General features: G+C 31.7%; 11 protein-coding genes across 11 annotated transcripts; 7 read left to right on the forward strand and 4 right to left on the reverse strand.

Annotated features, from left to right (window-relative positions):
* The first annotated feature begins 155 nt into the window (after positions 1 to 155).
* Positions 156 to 1,437, forward strand: BX663DRAFT_244782 (uncharacterized protein). Its single transcript, XM_051521852.1, has 3 exons — positions 156 to 317; positions 406 to 452; positions 555 to 1,437. The coding sequence occupies exons 1-3, from the start codon at positions 226 to 228 to the stop codon at positions 1,391 to 1,393; spliced, it is 978 nt and encodes a 325-aa protein (XP_051385882.1). The 5' UTR covers positions 156 to 225; the 3' UTR covers positions 1,394 to 1,437.
* A 57-nt stretch (positions 1,438 to 1,494) lies between these two features.
* On the reverse strand, positions 1,495 to 4,250 carry BX663DRAFT_448802 (rab-GTPase-TBC domain-containing protein). The gene is made up of 5 exons (XM_051523714.1): positions 4,084 to 4,250; positions 3,739 to 4,011; positions 3,311 to 3,678; positions 1,924 to 3,235; positions 1,495 to 1,827 (listed from the first exon to the last, which is right to left on the reverse strand). The coding sequence occupies exons 1-5, from the start codon at positions 4,180 to 4,182 to the stop codon at positions 1,579 to 1,581; spliced, it is 2,301 nt and encodes a 766-aa protein (XP_051385883.1). The 5' UTR covers positions 4,183 to 4,250; the 3' UTR covers positions 1,495 to 1,578.
* Positions 4,251 to 4,347: 97 nt separating this feature from the next.
* On the reverse strand, positions 4,348 to 5,083 carry BX663DRAFT_498056 (Yqey-like protein-domain-containing protein). Its single transcript, XM_051525996.1, has 2 exons — positions 4,926 to 5,083; positions 4,348 to 4,854 (listed from the first exon to the last, which is right to left on the reverse strand). The coding sequence occupies exons 1-2, from the start codon at positions 5,002 to 5,004 to the stop codon at positions 4,406 to 4,408; spliced, it is 528 nt and encodes a 175-aa protein (XP_051385884.1). The 5' UTR covers positions 5,005 to 5,083; the 3' UTR covers positions 4,348 to 4,405.
* A 187-nt stretch (positions 5,084 to 5,270) lies between these two features.
* BX663DRAFT_540575 (mitogen-activated protein kinase HOG1) lies at positions 5,271 to 7,025 on the reverse strand (the record flags this gene model as incomplete). The annotated part of the gene is made up of 8 exons (XM_051530753.1): positions 6,876 to 7,025; positions 6,743 to 6,790; positions 6,500 to 6,629; positions 6,390 to 6,433; positions 6,191 to 6,338; positions 5,894 to 6,122; positions 5,748 to 5,827; positions 5,271 to 5,681 (listed from the first exon to the last, which is right to left on the reverse strand). The coding sequence occupies exons 1-8, from the start codon at positions 6,929 to 6,931 to the stop codon at positions 5,271 to 5,273; spliced, it is 1,146 nt and encodes a 381-aa protein (XP_051385885.1). The 5' UTR covers positions 6,932 to 7,025.
* A 124-nt stretch (positions 7,026 to 7,149) lies between these two features.
* BX663DRAFT_498059 (uncharacterized protein) lies at positions 7,150 to 8,670 on the forward strand. The gene is made up of 4 exons (XM_051525997.1): positions 7,150 to 7,358; positions 7,441 to 7,793; positions 7,849 to 7,949; positions 8,018 to 8,670. Exons 1-4 carry the CDS (start codon positions 7,195 to 7,197, stop codon positions 8,309 to 8,311), a joined length of 912 nt encoding a protein of 303 aa, XP_051385886.1. The 5' UTR covers positions 7,150 to 7,194; the 3' UTR covers positions 8,312 to 8,670.
* Positions 8,671 to 8,750: 80 nt separating this feature from the next.
* Positions 8,751 to 10,936, forward strand: BX663DRAFT_448811 (P-loop containing nucleoside triphosphate hydrolase protein). The gene is made up of 2 exons (XM_051523715.1): positions 8,751 to 9,180; positions 9,291 to 10,936. The coding sequence occupies exons 1-2, from the start codon at positions 8,812 to 8,814 to the stop codon at positions 10,710 to 10,712; spliced, it is 1,791 nt and encodes a 596-aa protein (XP_051385887.1). The 5' UTR covers positions 8,751 to 8,811; the 3' UTR covers positions 10,713 to 10,936.
* Positions 10,937 to 11,217: 281 nt separating this feature from the next.
* On the forward strand, positions 11,218 to 12,738 carry BX663DRAFT_498065 (P-loop containing nucleoside triphosphate hydrolase protein). Its single transcript, XM_051525998.1, has 3 exons — positions 11,218 to 11,487; positions 11,555 to 11,878; positions 11,940 to 12,738. The coding sequence occupies exons 1-3, from the start codon at positions 11,251 to 11,253 to the stop codon at positions 12,258 to 12,260; spliced, it is 882 nt and encodes a 293-aa protein (XP_051385888.1). The 5' UTR covers positions 11,218 to 11,250; the 3' UTR covers positions 12,261 to 12,738.
* BX663DRAFT_498069 (uncharacterized protein) lies at positions 12,725 to 14,715 on the forward strand. The gene is made up of 4 exons (XM_051525999.1): positions 12,725 to 13,343; positions 13,418 to 13,511; positions 13,575 to 13,754; positions 13,866 to 14,715. The coding sequence occupies exons 1-4, from the start codon at positions 12,760 to 12,762 to the stop codon at positions 14,493 to 14,495; spliced, it is 1,488 nt and encodes a 495-aa protein (XP_051385889.1). The 5' UTR covers positions 12,725 to 12,759; the 3' UTR covers positions 14,496 to 14,715.
* Positions 14,716 to 14,859: 144 nt separating this feature from the next.
* BX663DRAFT_498073 (uncharacterized protein) lies at positions 14,860 to 15,980 on the forward strand. Its single transcript, XM_051526000.1, has 2 exons — positions 14,860 to 15,216; positions 15,279 to 15,980. The coding sequence occupies exons 1-2, from the start codon at positions 14,920 to 14,922 to the stop codon at positions 15,867 to 15,869; spliced, it is 888 nt and encodes a 295-aa protein (XP_051385890.1). The 5' UTR covers positions 14,860 to 14,919; the 3' UTR covers positions 15,870 to 15,980.
* A 1,264-nt stretch (positions 15,981 to 17,244) lies between these two features.
* BX663DRAFT_498076 (nucleophile aminohydrolase) lies at positions 17,245 to 18,525 on the forward strand. Its single transcript, XM_051526001.1, has 5 exons — positions 17,245 to 17,467; positions 17,560 to 17,636; positions 17,705 to 17,834; positions 17,896 to 18,244; positions 18,308 to 18,525. The coding sequence occupies exons 1-5, from the start codon at positions 17,337 to 17,339 to the stop codon at positions 18,410 to 18,412; spliced, it is 792 nt and encodes a 263-aa protein (XP_051385891.1). The 5' UTR covers positions 17,245 to 17,336; the 3' UTR covers positions 18,413 to 18,525.
* Positions 18,402 to 19,716, reverse strand: BX663DRAFT_498079 (NADP-dependent oxidoreductase domain-containing protein). Its single transcript, XM_051526002.1, has 3 exons — positions 19,680 to 19,716; positions 19,493 to 19,616; positions 18,402 to 19,419 (listed from the first exon to the last, which is right to left on the reverse strand). The coding sequence occupies exons 1-3, from the start codon at positions 19,686 to 19,688 to the stop codon at positions 18,551 to 18,553; spliced, it is 1,002 nt and encodes a 333-aa protein (XP_051385892.1). The 5' UTR covers positions 19,689 to 19,716; the 3' UTR covers positions 18,402 to 18,550.
* Positions 19,717 to 19,879: the final 163 nt, after the last annotated feature.

The raw sequence follows: 19,879 nt of genomic DNA on the forward strand, positions 1-19,879 counted from the left end.
TAATATATCTAATAAATATACAGTACAGTTTATACTCTATTATTTTGAATGTATATTATATGCACTATGATCATAAGCTCTAATCAGAAATGTATATTAAAAGGATTAGAATGACTTTGTAAAGCTTAACTAATAATGTCGATCGTTTGTATTGTAGTTACACGAGCAAGTTTATTCTATGCTGTAGTGGTTCTAAAAAAAAAAAAAAAAAAAAAAAAAAATCGAATGAAGTCTCTTCATCTGCGGAAGCACTGTATTCCGAAAATACACCAAAAAAAGCAGCAAACCACGATGATAGTGAGCTGTTATAGCTCAAAGTAAAATACAAAAAAAAAAAAAAAAAAAAATTGAATGCTGTGTCCTAATAAAAGAGATAATTGTATTACAAAATCTTCAAACCAATAGTGTGATATTAAATCAAAATTTTATTGCAAAAATTTATATAAATAGGTGTATGTCAAAGAGAGCATATGAGTGAAAAAAATATATAGATATATATTTGTTCTATTAGTTTATAATAATGAAAACTTTATTCTCATTTGCACTTCCATTAGCTGCTTTTGCTTTACAAAGTGTTACCGCATTCCTTGTAGAAAGAAATAACTTGGAATTTCTAGTTACCGTCATTCCTGAAACGCCCTATCATGGAATACAAGTCTGTATTAATGTAGATACCTGTGCTTATGCATGTAAGCCAATGTCCTATACTTCTCCTAATCTTTTGGGTTATTTTCCTGGTGTTTGTCCTAGTGCTTCTAACTTTGTTGATGCATCAGTTTGGGCGGATAGCAATGAACCTGCTATCCCTGAATATGTATTGATTCAAAGCACAAATGAGAGAGTGCCTTGTGGTTATGGTGGTCTATTATATAATAGAGATGTCTGGTATTGTCCTCCTCGTCCTCCAGCTACTACTACTACTACCACCGCCGCCGCCACCACCACTACTACTACTACTACTACTGCTGCTGCTGCTTCTACACCTACATTGACTTGTGCAAACCATAACATCTACTATAACAAACGTAAAGGCAATGGTCTGTCTGGTGATTGTTGTAAAGATCAACGAGATTGTGTCAATCAATGTATCAGAGGTAAATGCAATGGCCCCTCTCAAACAAATACTTCCTGTACAAACCCTCGTATCTACTTTGGAAAAGGACGTGGTAATGCTTATCATGGTGATTGTTGCAAGGATCAATCCGACTGTATTGATGACTGTATTAAAGGAAAATGCAATGGCCCTCGTAGAGGTGGTATCAGTACAAGCAAGCCTGCACCAACTTGTCTTACTGGCTATAAAGGCAAAAAGAAAGGAAATGGGCCGAAAAATGCTTGTTGTTTGACTCAAGCTGATTGTAAAGAAGACTGTGTACGTGGTAAATGTAATTAATAATCTAATAATAAAATAATGCCTCCCTCCCCCCATCCGTAGTATTTTATTTTTATTTCCGTATATATATATATATATAATGCATTTTAAGAACAATTTCATTTGAGATGATATTATAAGATAAATCCAATTTATTTATGGATATATATAAAAATATATATTATCGTTTATTTCCTTTACTAAGCTTATAAAGTGGAACTAGGTATCTTTGGCAGTAAAGCCAATAAATTATCACATATATTTAGTTTGTCAATATGTTCTAGTATTTTTTGCCTTTCATTACTGTTCCAGACTGCTCTTGATTGTAATTGCTCTTGTAACAATCTTTTCTTATGTTGTATTGCTCTTACTTTTCTTTCAAACAGATAAAATAAAACTTCTGCTCTTTCTAATACTGGTTCTAATGGTATATTTCCTGTTAAATCATTAATATACTATATGCAAAAAAAAAAAAACAAAAAAAAAAAAACAAATAATTATTAATATTATGTATAATATAAAGTATAAAGTATATATATATATATATGTACCTTGATTATCTCATCAAATTGATTTAACTCTTCCATCATTTGTTTCCTGTGCATATCAATAATAGCCAAAGCAATGAATAAAATCATTTTATCCGTTAGATAATCTGTCCAGAGCACCTCCCACAATCGAATGACATCTTCCCATTCAAACTCACGCTTAAAACATACTAGTAACCATCGAAAACAGAAAAAGAGATTAGATGATTCTGTTTCTTCCAATCGTCGATAAAGATTAGGGTCCATAAATTGAATCAATGCATTCAAGGTCTTGAGTTGTCTATGCATACCTGATTGATCTATAAAAAAGTTGGATTGCACACGATCCATCAATGCACTAAATGTCCAAAACGCCATTGCTTCATTTCCCATGACCACAAAGAGAGGGGCCAAAAGATCTGACATGCCTTGCACATATCCTCCAAGCTCTGTATTGTGAAAATTGTATGTAACTAATATATCCTTCATAGTTTCTAAATTTGGGTTCGTTCCTACTGCCATAGCAGGATCTGGGTTAGGGAGATCTTCAGCTTCAAAGGCCGCTTGAGTTCGATCGGTACGATGGACATCTTTATCAATACGATGCTTCTCGTCTTGAAATTCTTTCGTACTGCACACTTCAGGATGATCAAACCAGCGTGCCTTTATATTGTAATAGGCATCGAGTCGACTTCGACGTAATGCCTCTCGTTCATTAAAGTTAGAGTCCCAAGGGTAAATTCCTAAGAGAAACTTCCATGCCTCAATACGAATATCAGAATGAATCCCCCCACGAAAGATCAGTTTTCGCACATACTCAACTGAGACTGCTAAACGACCTTCATTATCAAAGAGCTGAACCCATTCTTCAGGCAAAAGAGGCGAACGACGAGTATGAATTGGAGCAGGACCATAAAGCTCAGGCATACCTACTAATAGACCATCCAAATCGTCTGCTTGATAATAACGAGAAGCTGAGGTAGTAATACTCCATCTTGCTAAATAATATGAAGCCATATTATATTCATTTATTGTATTCTGTACATTGCCATTTCTACTTAAGGCTTGAACAGAAGGTGGCATTAACGGTAACAAAGGTCTCGTTATAGGGTGTTCAAGCACTTGTGCTGCAGTATTTCGGGAATATTGAGTAATTCTTGAAAACCGCTCAAGTAAATTCCATCGAGCCTCTTGTAGTACTTTAGTAATAGGATCCATACTTGACCCACATGCTTCTTCAGCAGAGAATTCTTGCTCTTTAACAGAATTTATATTTGTTTTATTTGTATTATTGTCAGAAATAGATTCACCTACCAAATATAGATGCTCTGCATCCCTGTATACATATACAAATTGTTAGATCAAACATTAAATAATAATAATAATAATAAAAAGAAAAAAAAATAGATACCTCTTTAATGGAGTGAATGCATCTAATATATCTATAATATCATATCCTGGCCACGAAGCTTTATCTAAATAACAATTATGATAGAGGGTTGAATCATTCAAGGCCGAATACCATAATGGTTTCAAAATGTCACCAGTCCGAGATGTGATGATGATAGAGCCTTGAGTAGTTGATAATGGTGGACATATGTATAACGAATGAATGTTCTTTATTCCGATTGTCATCGTTTCTTCCTCACCAAAGTTCAAATCAATAGTTGGAAATCCCTGATCTACAGCTAAGACACCATCTAATTCAATAAATTTTGTAATATCATGAGGCTCAATTAAATATTCTGGGATCCAAGCTATTAAAATGTTTACATTTTCCTATATGTGTATATAATTTTTAGTCCATGTACGTCATAAATATGATGATGATCAACAAACCATTGATTTCGAAACAATAGCAAAAAAACCATGTATTGAATTTATGGATGTGGTTTTGAGATAAAATCCTGATTTAGTATATATCAAGCGGACTTTATTATTAGAAGATGCAGTGGGAGAAGTAGTAGCTGCTATTGATCTATACGCAGCAGGTCTAGGCGGTAACTCAGGAGGAAGAAGGGATATAGGATCCAGTTGAAATTCCGAAGGATTATAGGTTGGGTAAATCGTTGAAAAACTTGATTGATGATTTAAAAATGGATTATATAATGTCTTTTGATGAAGAAAGATCTAAATGTTAGATTGATGATTTTTTATTCATTTATATACATGTTCATTTTTTACCCTGTCATTTAACTGTTGTTCTCTTAAAGAAGAGCTTGCTTCGAGATTACTTTCTATTATTGAAGAATGCATAAAATCGTTTAAGGTGCTTCCTCCCATTTTGACAATAAATGTTAAGAAATGAAAAACAAAGTGCTTTTTATGCAAAACACAAGATTTTATTATTTAAAAAAAAAAAAAGAAAAAAAAAAAAACTTGGCAACAAGGCACAACCAATTATTTTCTTGGCTGTCATGCCCTTTTTTTTTTTTTTTTTTTTTTTTTTTTTTTTTTTTTACTTTTACTTTTACTTTTTCTTTTTCTTTTTCTTTTTCTTTTATTTTTATTGCAATAACTTTTTAATAATATCAGACACAAGCTTACGGTCGGCAACTGAACTATCATGGTTCCAAGCTTTCATAACCTTACCCATGTCCCGCATTGTTGTTGCACCCAGTCTATGAATAATTTCTCGAAGCTCTGTTTCAATCAACTCAGGACTCATCTGCTCGGGTAAATAATCTTGAAGTATTTGAAGCTCTTGACGCTCTTGTTCTGCTAATTCAGGTCGTCCTCCTGATTCATACTGGTTAATGGAGTCTTGACGACGTTTTATGGCCTTTTGTAAAACAGACATGAGGGCTTGATCTTCTGAAGTGCCTTCTTTAAAATTTTCACTTTTTATATAATAAGTAAAATCACTTAAAAGACCCTTAACGACATTTAAATCAGGCTGCTTTTTAGTTTTCATAAAAGTCTTACGATCATCCTTAAGACGTGTAATGAGAGGTGCTATTTTTATTAATCAAGATTAACTATCTTTCTTATTGAACATGTATGTTCTATATACATATCTATTTTACCTGCTTCAACAGCACCACTTGTATAATATCGAGTAGCAATAAATGTAATAGGTTTAAATTGTCTAATAAAAATTGACATAGTTAAAAGAAAATGCAAACAAATAAAATTAACAGGCTTATGCACTTTTATTATTTTGCCCCAGAAAAAAAAAAAAAAAAGGAATACTGTCGGAGCGCAATAACAACAATTCCATCATTATTTCTTCATTTGCACTTTTTTTTTATTGTTTTTTTTTTATTTAATATACACGCATAATATAAATGATTTTTTCCCTCTTTTCTTTCTGGTTTTTTTTTTTTTTTTTTTTTTTTTTTTTTTTTTTTTTTTTTTTTTTTTTACAGAAATTATTGCTGAGGTTGGAAGCTATTTGAAGGATTACTAGCATCAAGGCCTTCAGTAGTATTACTCATAGTAAATTCTGTTAAAGGGGTTCCTAAAAATTGTGAGCCATCAACATTGTCAACATTATGGAAATCTAAAATTTCAGAATACATCATCACTTTCCAGGTATCAATAGGTAAATCAGCTTCATTAAAAGACCAATCAAACTTCTCATGTGCAACTGGTTCATCTGTAGGATCATGATAGGGTGCTAAATATGGATGAGCTAATGCTTCTTCGGCTGTAATACGTTTACGAGGATCAAAAGTCAACATTTTCTCCAATAAGTCAATTGCTTGAGCATCTTGTCCTGCAAAACGTTGACTGAAAGGTACAGGATCACGTTTGGGTAAATTTTTTACAAAGCGGAGAGTCTAAAAAAAATAAATAAAAAAAAGGTGAGTATGTTATATATAAATTTAAATATGCGTTATATATACATTTTCGCTGCAAATAGTAGAGATCACATCATCATCAGGGGTACCAAGAAGTTCCGTAATAATTGAGAATTGATGAACATCTAAATATATTGGTATCAATATTATTGTTTTCATTATCAATGATTGAAGCTATATAATAAACTTACGATCTTTGCCAGGGAAAAGAGGTTTTCCTTCAAGCATTTCTGCAAAGATACAACCTGCGCTCCAAATATCCACAGCAACATCATATTTTTGCCAAGTTAACATAATTTCTGGAGCACGATAATATCGAGTAGATACATAGCCTGTCATCTGAGGGTCTTGAATACGGGCAAGACCAAAATCACAAATCTTAAGGTCGCAATTTTCATTAATAAGAATATTACTAGGTTTCTACATGCATATATGTATACATGAATTATTAGTTTTTTTTTTTACAAAGTATATAAATATTATAATACCAAATCTCTATGGATAACACCAGCTGAATGAACATATTTTAAGCCTCTTAATATTTGATAAAGAAAATATTGAATAAATTGCTTTTCCAGGGGACGAGATTGTAATAAACGATGAAGATCAGTTCCCAACAATTCTGTAACGAAATAGCTATCGTTTTATAAGATAAAATTCCATATAAACTTACATGCGTATACTTACATATCTTCTAAAGGTGAAATAAAGATATCACTTAAACTGATAATCTATAAAATAGTAAGTCTAAATGCAAGATATACATCTGTGTATATGCTTTATTTACTTTTACATACATTTTCGTGTCGAAGTGCTTTTAATAATTTCAATTCACGATAAGTGCGTTTGGCTAAAACAGGTGCCGAGAAGGGTTTCATAATCTTTTTAATAGCAACATTCATACCAGTCAATTGATCTTTTGCAGAACTATACATGTATAAAAAAAAAAAGTAATTTAGAAGTCGCTCTTGTTAATTTATATTCAAGTATGCACATTAACAAATCAGCATTAATGTGAATTAAGAATAAGATCAGTTTACCATACAAGGCCAAATGCGCCCATACCAACAGGTTGTAAGTCAACATATCTAATATATAATAAACGTGTCAATTTTTGGTTCCTTTTTATTTTATCAACAGTATATTTGGCTTTTATTTAATCCTTTTTCCTACCTTGTAGTTACTTCAAATACAGTACCAAAAATGGACAATTTAACAAATTCAGCCATTTTGTTCAATAACCTAATTATATATTTTTATAAATATGTGTATAAATATTTATATATATATAAAAAAAAAGAAAAACAAATGAATGTGGACAAAAGGATCATCGTCAGCAAATCGCGATGAATGATTTAAGCGCAGCAATCATTAGCTTTTATGGGGTGCTTGAAGGGTTAAATGGAAATATATGCTTTCTTTTTTTTTATTTGTCTGCTTTTTTTTTTTTTTTTTTTTTTTTGAGTTGATTGATCAATGAATCATATAAACCATGATTTATTATTCATTTTATAGTTGTTATTTAATTCGATCTTTAAAAGAAGATCAACGAAATAAGGTTTATGTTGGATCTACACCAAACCCAATTCGACGATTAAGACAACATAATGGTGAATTAACACAAGGTGCTTATCGTACTAAAAAACATAGACCTTGGTAAAAAAAAAAAAAATAAAAATAAAACCAAACATCATAAATGAATAAATTCAGTTAAATAATGTATGTATGTATATAAAAGGCAATATGTAATGATTGTTTATGGCTTTCCAAGTAAAAAGCATGCACTACAATTTGAGTGGGCATGGCAAAAGCCACTTCAAAGTAGACATACAAAAATAATTACAGACACTTTGTCTATAGAAAAGAAGTCTTTACTGCTAAAAAATACAAAACATTCTAATTTAATGTTAACAAAAATGTGGGCAGCGCAGTTATTGTTAAATACAAAGCCATTTTCTATCTTGCCTCTAAAACTCCGATTTGTCACACCTAATATGCAGGCTTTGTTTCTTGATAGTTGCGACCTACCAAAGCATATGACAACTTCGGTAGGATCTATAGAAGACTTGATGAAAGATATCAAGAAGAAAGGTACCGTTTCATGAATGCTATAAGAGTGAAATAATATTAATATTTCTATAAACAGAAGAGGATGTTATATCAAGATTTCAAATAATGAGAAAAGAAAATAATGAATTACTTTCCTTAATATTAGATTGTTTTATATGTAAAAAATCTATATCAATAGTATGTATCATATATGGCAGCATTGTTATACAAAAAAAAAGTATTAATCTCTCATGTCTATAATATAGGACGATACAATGAATTATATAGAATGTTTTCATTGTTATGCTATGACAAGCCATATATCTTGCTTAGCTGTTCAATGGATAGGGCCGTTAGAATTAATGCCAGTAATTGGCCATTGTCCAAATTGTAATCATTTATTACTATGGGGTGATTTAATTTTAGAAGCTAAACTAAGAAGCCGTGCTTTAATTAATGAGATGGAAAACATTAGTAATGATGATTCATTATCAACAACATCAACCACTACTATAGACAGTTCTTCATCATCTTCAGTAATTAATTTAACCACTTATTAATAAAAAAGCTTATGTACAGGTTTTTTTTTTATTGTGTAAATAATACATAAATAGAATCAGAGAATTTGGAAAGTTCTATTGTCTTAACAAAATCTCATACACAACAGCACAAAGAAAACTATCAAACTAGATGAAAATAACAATTCTTCGGAGTATTTTCATCAAGTCCATCAATCATAGTAGGCCATTTATTTTATGTGCAAATAAAAGAAATAAGGAAAGTGACCAATAAATTTAGTTTCATTTAGATAGTATTAATTAGTTTACATTTAACATTCGCTCAATTTATTGCTGCGGCTTATTATGGAACAAGTAGCAAAAAACTAGATCATAGTGTGTTATTTTTTGTCCAATTAAATCAATATAATATACACGTCACAATCTGATTTAGTTAAAAAAAGTTTTTTTTTTTTTTTTTTTTTTTTTTTTTTTTTTTTTTGTATTCTACCTTTCTTTTTTTAATCAAGACCTTTAAAAAAAAGAGAAACCGTAAATCAAACATGAGTGGAAGTATCTCTGCATCAAAAGCTAAGCGTCTTGCAGCTAGAGCTGCTAAGAAAGGAGCCAAGTCTGGAAAGAACACTCCCATGACATCAGAGAACAACTCATCTGAAGATTTAGGAATGGAAAATCTCAAGATCAGTACTGATCGTACTGCTACTGGTGTTTATACTTCTCAAGAAAGAAGTAGAGATATTAAGATTGACTCTTATTCTCTTAACTTCCACGGTCGTGTTTTGATTGATAACGCTTCTATCGAACTTAACTTTGGTAGACGTTATGGTCTTATTGGTTCTAATGGTTCTGGTAAAACCACCTTTTTGCAATCTCTTGCTTCTCGTGATATCGAAATTCCTGATCATATCGATGTAAGTATTTGTTTAGTTTTTTTTTGTTTTGTTTTTCTTTCCTATTGGGCATATAAGTGTAATATAGCATACAACAAAAAATATTTATCTGAAAAAAAAATATATTTTAGATTTATCTTTTAAATCAAGAAGCTGAACCTTCTGAGATGAATGCTGTTGAAGCTGTTATTGATTCTGCTCAAAAGGAAGTTGCTCGTCTTGAAAAGCAAGTTGAGGATATTCTTGGTGAAGAAGATGGTGGTGATAACCCATTGTTGGACGATATTTATGAACGTATCGAATCTTTGGACCCCGCTACTTTTGAAACCAGAGCTTGTACTCTTTTGGCTGGTTTGGGTTTTGATACACAACAAATGAAAAAGATGACTAAGGATATGTCTGGTGGTTGGAGAATGCGTGTTGCTCTTGCTCGTGCACTTTTCATTAAGCCTACCTTATTACTTTTGGATGAACCTACTAATCACTTGGATTTGGAAGCTACTGTTTGGCTTGAAGAATATTTGAAGACTTACGATCGTATTCTCGTTATCGTTTCTCACTCTCAAGATTTCTTGAATGGTGTCTGTACTAATATGATGCACTTGACACATAAACGTAAGCTTGTTTACTATGGTGGTAACTATGATATGTTTGTTAAGACGAAAGAAGAAAATGAAGTCAACCAAGCTAAAGCTTATGCTAAGCAACAAGAAGAAATTGCTCACATTAAGAAGTTTATTGCTTCTGCTGGTACTTACGCTAACTTGGTAAGACAAGCCAAGTCTAAGCAAAAGATTATTGATAAGATGGAGGCTCAAGGTTTGATTGAAAAGGTTGAGAACCCATTGCCTTTCAAGTTCTCCTTCACTGATGTTCCTAAGCTCCCTCCTCCTGTCCTTGCTTTCCAAGATGTTTCTTTTGCTTATGATGGTAACATGGATCATTGTCTTTATAGAAACCTTGAATTGGGTGTTGATATGGATTCTCGTGTTGCCCTTGTCGGTCCTAATGGTGCTGGTAAATCCACTTTACTTAAATTAATGAATAATGAGCTCGTTCCTACTGGTGGTCGTGTTCAGAAACACACTGCCTTGAAACTCGGTAAATACTCTCAACACTCTGCTGATCAACTCGATATGGATCTTTCTCCTATTGATTACATGCGTAAAAAGTTCCCTGAAGAAGGTTCTGATATTGAATACTGGCGTCGTCAAATTGGTCGTTATGGTTTGACTGGTTCTCATCAAACTTCACCCATCAAGACACTTTCTGATGGTCTTAAATCACGTCTTGTATTTGCTGAATTAGCTGTTCTTCGTCCTCATATTATTTTGTTGGATGAACCTACTAATCACTTGGATATGGAATCTATCGACTCCCTTGCTGATGCCATTAATCGTTTCTCTGGTGGTGTTGTCCTTGTTTCTCACGATTTCCGTTTGATTTCTCAAGTAGCCAAACAAATCTGGCGTTGTGAAAATGGTCAAGTCACACCTTTCGAAGGTTCTATCTCTGCCTATAAGGAATCTCTCAGAAAGAATGTCAAATTGTAAATTTATTTTCCTTATTATTCCAAAATTATACTTCTACAGCAAACTTTTATTATTTCATGTATAATGTCCTTTCTTTTGCTATAACCTAACTCTATATTGAACATCCTCCTTCCTTTTATATATATATAATTAAAGACTTACAACACATTTTATAGATTTTTTTTATATATAATTTGTCCCCTATACTATAGACAATAATACATGTTATTTCTAGTTTTTTTTTTAATTTGCTTATTCTCTCAGTTGACTATTATTTATAAAATTTAAATCAAAGCAGAAAAGATGAGGCAATCATATTGAGTGGAAAAGAGGTAGTGAATAGGCATACGTCTGTCACGAAAAAAAGAAAAGAAAACGGGCAGCATGTGATGTAATTCAGGCCGAAAAAAAAAAGAAGTTCCATAATTTTTGAAAGATTACGAAATTAATGTGAGACAATTATGTAATCATATGCCTGAATTCTTTTTTTTTTTTTTTTTCTTTTCTCCTAGGTTTTCTCTTTTCATTTTCATTTAAAAATAATATAGAAAAAGAAAACATGTCAACTAATAAGGACTATGAGCATACGATTGATGTTTCCAATCTCTTTTTCAGTTATGGAGGACCGCCTATTATTGATCATTTAGATTTGCAGCTTGATGCTGGTAATCGTTGTATTTTAGTAGGAGCCAACGGTGCAGGAAAAACGACTTTATTACGAATTTTAGCAGGTAAACGTATGGTAAAAGGTGATATTAAAGTCCTTGGTAAAAATGCATTTTTGGATGCACCACCTGTAAGTAAATTAATTATAACAATGTTTTATTTGAACAAAGATAATAAATGAAATAAATGAAATAAAGGGCGTTACTTATTTGGGAACAGAATGGGCCAATAACCCGATTGTCAAATCAGATTTATCTGTAGCGTATTTACTCAAAAGTATGGGTAGTCATCGTTGGCCAGAACGTACGCAACTATTATTAACTGTCTTGGATGTTGACGTGAAATGGCACATGCATCAAATCTCAGATGGTCAACGTCGTAGAGTTCAGTTGGTTATGGGTTTACTGCAGCCATGGGAGATATTATTATTGGATGAAGTTACTGTTGATTTAGATGTTCTTGCTCGCGCTGATTTTTTGAATTTTTTGAGAAAGGAGACTGAAGAAAGAGGCTGTACGATTGTAAGCTATTTTTTTTTTAAATATATATATATATATACGTATATGCTTATGTTTATATTAGGTTTATGCTACACATATTTTTGATGGATTAGGTGATTGGGCTACTCATATTGCTCATGTTGCTGACGGTAAATGCTTATCCATTCATGATGTAAATAATTTCCCTGAATTTGAAGAAATGAGGAAAAGACACAAAGAAAAGAATCTTGTCGATTCACCTTTAACATCACTCTGTCTTGAATGGTTAAGAAAAGATAGAGAAAAGCTCCGTAATATTAAAGCAATAGATCCTGAAACAGGTCTTCCTCATTCAAAATGGGATGACATGAGTAAGGATATGAAGAATCTTGGTGATAAATATTATAATTATTGGAAACAATAATGATAAATAAATTTCATGTGTCTTGATAGTTGTTGCTAATCAAACCTAAATAATTAAGATATAGAATCCTCTGCTATTGGCTAGTTTGATTGACAAAAATTCGTATGCATATTTTAAAACTTGTAATTTACTTGTTGAATGCAGATGTGTGAAAAAAAAAAAGCAAAGTACACATTGGATGAGTGGTAGCTGCACCATTCCATATTCAACAGATCTTAATGAAATCACAGTTTAAGTTACTATTATTCCTTTCGCTTCTTCTTTGCTTGTCAAACGTATTAATATACAATGATACCAATCTTCTGACAGTGGCTTCATCAGTACTCAAATAATTATCTCGTACTACTCCGTGAATATTTACAAAGAAGGAACACAGATAAGCAAAAAAGAAGAAAAAAAAAATACAATATCTGCTCTCCTTTTTAGTAGGTTTTCAGCTATTTTTATTTCCTGTCTTTTTTTGTTTTTGTTTTTTTTTTTTCCTTAAATTCACATAAAGATGAATAAGATTCCAAATGAGCTTCAACCTGCTTTAAAGACGATGTTACGAGCTTATGGTGTAGGTTGGTCGATAACGACTATTCCAGGCATTTTATCTATTCTTATTAAGACTTTATTTCTTGCAACAAAAAAAGACAATCGATCGACTACGACTACTACTGCTACTATTCTTCAAAAAGCTCTTTTTATCAGTCTGCCTCAGCTTTTAAAAAACAGTATCACACAGAATGGATTCCCTCTTTTATTAGTGGGTTCGTTAGGGGGTCAAAGGCTCTTGCGCTATTGGTATTCATCCATTATAAAAAAGAAAAAAAAGGTGTCGCAAAGGGCTGCTATTTTCTGGTCCTCCCTGATTACGATTGTTATTATTCGTCGTTTATTTCCAAAGACTAAGACATTGGATTTAACTTTTTTCGTTCTTGTACGTGCACTTGATGTCTTTGCTCATCGTATTTATGTTTCTGCTAAAGTTAGACAAAAGATGCCAGAATGGATACTGGAATATGGCAATATCTTTATTTTCATGCTGGCAAGCACTGAAATCATTTTCTCTTGGTTTTATGAACCTGAAAGATTGCCAAAGTAAATATTTATATATTCTTTTTCGTTTATATCACTATTCAGGAATTTGATATTATTCTATGTATGTCTCTTAGATCTTACGCGAAATGGATTACAAATATGTCAGGTATTGATACTAGATTATTAGAAACACTTCGAGCGATTCGAAATGGCAACTGGATATATGGTGTAATTATAAGGACGAACACTTTATAAGCATTTATTTATTATTTCTTATTTCTTATTTTACAGAAAGATACTGGACTGGGATATTTATTAAGTGATTATTGTGCACAATTAGGTTTACCTCGATCTTTTGGTGATCCTATTTATGGTAGAATCGATTGTACTGTTATTCATGAAGGCAGTCCCTATGGCTGTGAAGTGAATGCGTTATATCGTTTCTATAAAGGTTTTGTTAAAATATTTCCAGTAATGTATATAACTTGGCAGTTTTTTTTTTTTTTTTTTTTTTTTTTTTTTTTTTTTTTTTTTGCTTTTTCTTCATTATACTACTATATACATACTTAGTCATATAAATAGGTATATCTCTCAGTTCATCTATTGCCAACTTTATTTTTTCAAACATCACGTTTTATTCAAACACCTATTCAAACGATTTTACGTGTTCTTTTGGCTTCAACTCGTTCCTCTACATTTTTGGGAACCTATATTGCCATCATTTGGTACAGTATTTGTTTAGTAAGAACGCGTTTAGGACATCAGGTATTTAAGATCAATCAGACAAGGCTAGATAACACGCTATCACCCTTGGTGGGTAGTATGTTATGTGGCCTTTCACTTTTAGTTGAAAGTAAGCATCGTCGAGGTGAAATGACACTCTATGTCGTTCCACGTGCCCTTTTTTCATTCACAGAAAGAATCTTAAGTCCTCACCAAAAGGGAAGAGGGTGGGAAAAAGCTGCTGCTGAAATTGCTGAAAATCTTACCTTTGCTACCTCTGTGATGATCGTTCTTCATGCTGTTTATCAAGACCAATTTATGGTCAGACCTTCTGTACGTGGATTATTATCATGGATTTTGAAAGATGAATTAAAGCAAGAACAGATGAAAGACATGAGTGACTATTATCCTTCAGGTGACTCAACACCTATAGATGATAAAGATGAAATTCAATTAGAGATTACAAAAAAGGAGTCTATCGTGCTCTAGTATACAACTCTATCTACATTATATATACATTATCATTAAACGTCACTATTTTATTATAATTCACATAATACAGCGAATTTACTCTGAGCTGAATATATTGAAACCTTTTGGATACAATGCATACACACAAAAGTGAATAGCTTCTTTCTTAAACAGATATCATTTTAATATCTTACTGAAGATTTTTGTTTAAATAAACTTGGCTTAGTAAATAAATAATGTACATTTATAGATATATAATATCGTATTTAATGAGTCTAAAAAAAAAAAAAAAAAAAAATCAAGAATAATACTAATTAATCATATAAAATGATTGGCAGAAAATAGGTTGACTGCATAAAAAATAGGTATCTTTTCTTTTCTTTTTTTTTTTTCTCCTTTATTTTTCTTTTTTCTCCTTTTTTACCCACCTCACCCCCTCCCAATGCCACATCCAGCTGTTGTTGCAGCAATAGTTGTTAGCAGTGTAGCTCTCTTAGGAATAAGCGTCTATCAACTATGGAGAGACACAAGCTATAATAATGACTATTCACATTCAAAAGGTCGCCCTGATCCTTTTCGTCACAGCCATGACTTTGATTTTGATGATAAGAAAAGATTTAAAGAGAAGAGTGATGATGATGATAAGCCACTAATACGTAATCGAAAGCTCTTTTCACGTAAATCATCTTCCTCTGGTGATACAAGTAATGATGATGATAATTATATCGATAGAAAAAGGGTATTTGTTAAAAATATTTTTTTTTTTGCTTAAATAAATATAAACTAAAGTATATCTAAAAGTCCCCCAGAAAAGAATACCATGAACTTTCGTTGCTGGAAGATAGCATTATAGAAAGAAAAAAAAGACTATTAGCTGATCAAGCATTGCTAGATAAAGAAGAAGAAGAGTTTGAAAAACGGAAAAATGAATTTCTAAGTCATGGTCCTCTTTCTGTAAATTCAAATGAAGAGTCGGAAAGCTCATCAAATAATGATGTTGATAATTCTATTGATGTATTGAACACATTTGGAAATGAACAAGCTTCAGAGGAATCAGCAAGTAATTCAGATGAAAATAAGACTGAAAACCCATTTTACTCTTTCTATCAAATGGATAATGATGATAGCTCCTCTTTAGAAAAAGCATCATCATCTTGTACAGACACAAAAGAAGAAGAAAACCAGGAACATATAACTGATACGTTATACCCTTCAAACGATATAATAGAATATGAAAATCCTATACCTTATACTTCGCGTAGTGTATCTGATTCTGAAGAAAGCTGGAATGCTGTTAGTGATGTATGGAAGGCCAGCTCTAACAGTTCATATTACTCCTCAGATCAATTTACTAATATCAGTAGTCCTGATAACTTGTCAGACAGTGAATAAAAATGAAATATTAAATTGATAAACTTGAATATCTTTTTTCACATTTCACATAAAAATAAAAACAAATATTACATTTAATGGAATAAAGTACATTATACAAGTGTTAAAATAGTTATTAAGGATTTACTAATACTTGTGAAAAAAAGTGTATTGAAGCGAGAGATGCTAGTGGTAAGCACTAGAAGCCTCTTTAATAGTGTATTTTGTAATTTATACCATTGACTAGAACTGAAAATTATGAATACTTGGTCAGAACTATGTAAGAAACGCATCATCGAGTGTCAGTACAATTAGAATATTTGGAGGGGAGGGGGCAGTAATATTACTAATGTTACTTATAAGAGTCTTGTCATATAAACTGTTGTTTCCTGAAGAGAGGAGCTTTACATGATGATGATATAGAAAAGATAATTCAATATAGGATAGCAAATAGATTTTCATCATGATATGAATAAAGTAGTTAACATATAATACCTGCAGCTTGTTTACCCTCCAATCCAATAGATTAGTCTGTGAATACTCTAAATTCTCTTTTCTCAATCATTTTTTATTATTTAAGTATATTTTTAATGATGAGGGCAGTAAATGATCTATTCCTCAAGTAAACGCTATCTCTATTACTATATGCTTTGTCAAGAATATAAGAAAGAATTGGAGTAAAGATAAACAAGGGCTTGAACTACTGATATCTACTAAATTAATAGTAGTATCAATTTATATAGACATGTGATTTGTCTTTTTCTTAAAGATAAAGAATGTAAGAGCATAATTTACATTATAAAGGTTAAATGTTTAGTTGATGAAATGGAAATATATGAAATAAAGCCGTCTTTAGCAGAATACAATTAAGACATGCTATTTTATATTTAATTGCAAATATGACTATACAATTATCTTATTAAAAAAAAGAGCGAGGGGGGGGACCTTAAAGCTGCAGAGTATGGTTTTTATAAGATTATGCTTGTTTGCAAAGGAAGTTCCACACTCTTGCAGCAAGACACTAACGTCACTTAAAAAAAAAGTGTGATATAAGCATGAAAATCAAGATGGTATGCCGATTTGTGTTTTTTTTTAAGAAAGCAAAGACCAACAATTCTTATTGCATTTAATTCAAACATTATCTTAGGTATTATTTACAGGCAAAAGATTTGGCTCGTCTGTAAAACTAAGACAATTTGGATACTAGTAATATTTGCCCCAATAAAAGAATGCAGAAACGTCTAAAAAATATACAATTCCAGAGTGTTTATAATAACATTTTGAAGCAACAGACTGATCACGGAGCTTTAATAATCATATATAAAAAATATGATTGGACATTTGAGGGTGGACGTCATGAAGTTTTTTTTTTTTTTTTTCTCTCAGAAGGCGACGCGTCAATTATGTACACCATATTACGTTGATATCAACCGTATGTTTGAATTTATTTCTTTTTTAGCCATTTTATTTTAAATTTAACATAGCGCCATGGATCATTTTCCTTCAAATTGGGGTAAACCTCGTTCTGAATCAACAGATGTATATAATACTGTACCCATGTATAAATCAATTCCTAATAACTTGACCGAATCTGCTTATGGACCCATTACTAGAACACAGTATGTATTTTACTTTATTTTATTTTAAAAAAAAAAGAAACTCTAGCATAAATGAAAATCAATAACAACTTGATGCTTTTATAATTAACTAGAACACCTTTGGTCACCGGTACTTCTATTCTTGCCTTCAAGTATAGAGACGGTATTATGATGGCAGCAGACATGCTTGGTAATTTCACTCTAGCATAAAAAGTCAAGGACATTTTTTTTTAATGTTTTCTTTATTTGAATAATTAGGTTCATATGGTTCATTAGCTCGATTCCGTGATATCAAAAGATTATATCCTGTTGGAGAAAGTACTATTGTTGGTGCTTCCGGTGATATTTCAGATTACCAATACATTCAACATCTTTTGGATTCTCTAATGTAAAGATATTTGTATTATATCTTGTTGATTTTTAACTAATAAGTCTATCCATTTGATTAGGATTAAGGAACATTGTGCTGATGATGGACATGTCTTGGGCACTCCACACATTTATGAGTATTTGTGGAGAGTAATGTATAATAGAAGATCTAAATTCAATCCTCTTTGGAATGCTTTAGTTGTTGGTGGTATGAACAAAGGAGAGAAATTCCTTGGTTATATTGATTTAAGAGGCACAACATATCAATCTACAACAATTGCTACTGGATTTGGTGCACATTTAGCACAACCTATTCTAAGAAGAAGAGTTGAAGGTAGAGAAAATGATTTAACAGAGGAAGAAGCTATTGAGATTATGAATGAATGTTTGCGTGTGTTGTTTTACAGAGATGCTAGATCTTTGAATAAGGTATTTATATACATATATATATAACAGCAAATACGATTTTAGTTATTCATTTGCTGTACTTAGTTCCAAAGAGCAAAGATTACTGAAGAAGGTTTAGAAATTACCGAGCCTTATACATTGGATACTGAATGGGGATTTGCAGAAAAGATTCGTGGATATGGTGCTTAATGCATATATGCGCATACGCAAATATAAAAAAGAAGTTTTTTTCTTTTCTTTTTTTTTTCTTTTTTCGAACATAATAAAATAATGTATATATTACATTAAAACGTAGTATTTGCTTATATTGAAATATTTATATAAACGTTATTCTTTGCATAATTCTTTATCTGTTGGGCTTTGCCATGAGAAATTTTTGTAAGGAGCAAATAATTGATGGATTATTTCGTACACTTTGTTTTCTTTATCTGAATTTTTACGTTCTTTTACATCTTTCCAAGATCGAATAGCATCCTGTACCTCTGATTTTCTCGCAAGACCAATCACAGTTGAGTCCAATTGAAATTGATCTCTACCTTGAAAAGAGAAACGTGAAGCCAAATTAGCCAATGAAAGCCCATTCTCCGCAGCAACCGCCGCTGCCTTATCAGCGGCTTCGCGAATAGCTTCATGGGCTGGATGCCAACTAGGTGTCATACCATCACGTAAAAGAGCCATACAAAGAGGTGAGGCATTCATGATGTAACGTACTCCAACCTCTTTAAATTTAGGAGCATAATCAGCTAATAGAGTATTTTGTAGTGTATAATGGCAATAGGACAAGATAATATCAAGGGGCTGTCCCTTGTCGTAATTATACTTTGCTATCTTCAATAAAACCTCTAAAGGATAACCTGAACATCCAACATATTTAATTTTGCCTTGAGATTTCAAATCAAATAAAGCTTCTAAAGCTTGATTATGACCTACAACTTGTTCAAACTCAACAAACTCGACATCATGACAATAAACAATGTCAATGTAATCTGTATGCATTCGTCTCATACTTTCAGCTACACTTTCATATACTCTTCTCGCACTATAATCAAAATCTTTAACAGTATAACCATATCTACCTACCTTCGTAGCTAGATAGTAAGTATTTCTTGGGAACTCATCACGAATCTGATAAAGAGCATCTCCCAAAATACATTCGCTTTTACCGTAATAAGGAGAAGTATCAAAAGTATTAATACCTATCCATAACAATATTTTTTTTTTAACAGTTAAATTGGGATCCTGCTTAATTACACATCTATTCATTCTTACCAGAATTAAGTGCTTCTCTACAGGCCTCAACAGGATCTGATTCACTGAATTGATCATAAGAACCTGAAAGTGCACCTGCACCAAATGAGACTTCAGAAGGTTTAAAATAGTCTTGTGAAACAGGCTTATGATTATTAATAGAGTTTAGAATGATGAATAATTTTTAATATTTATGTATTTTGATTACCTTTGCCATAATGTTTTATGAAAAAAAAAAAAAAAACAAAAAATAAATTAAACTAGGATAATGTCTAATTTCTAAATAATGAAAAATCTTTAAGAATAGATTCTTCTTCACGTCATCATCTTTCTTATTAACGTGATTTAACTTTATAGTTCTACAATAGAAGTCATTTTCTGTTCCTCTTATCAGGGTCTTACCATTCA

Source organism: Cokeromyces recurvatus, assembly GCF_025118155.1.
Source record: "Cokeromyces recurvatus strain NRRL 2243 chromosome Unknown BX663scaffold_4, whole genome shotgun sequence".
Classification (NCBI taxonomy): Eukaryota; Fungi; Mucoromycota; class Mucoromycetes; order Mucorales; family Mucoraceae; genus Cokeromyces; species Cokeromyces recurvatus.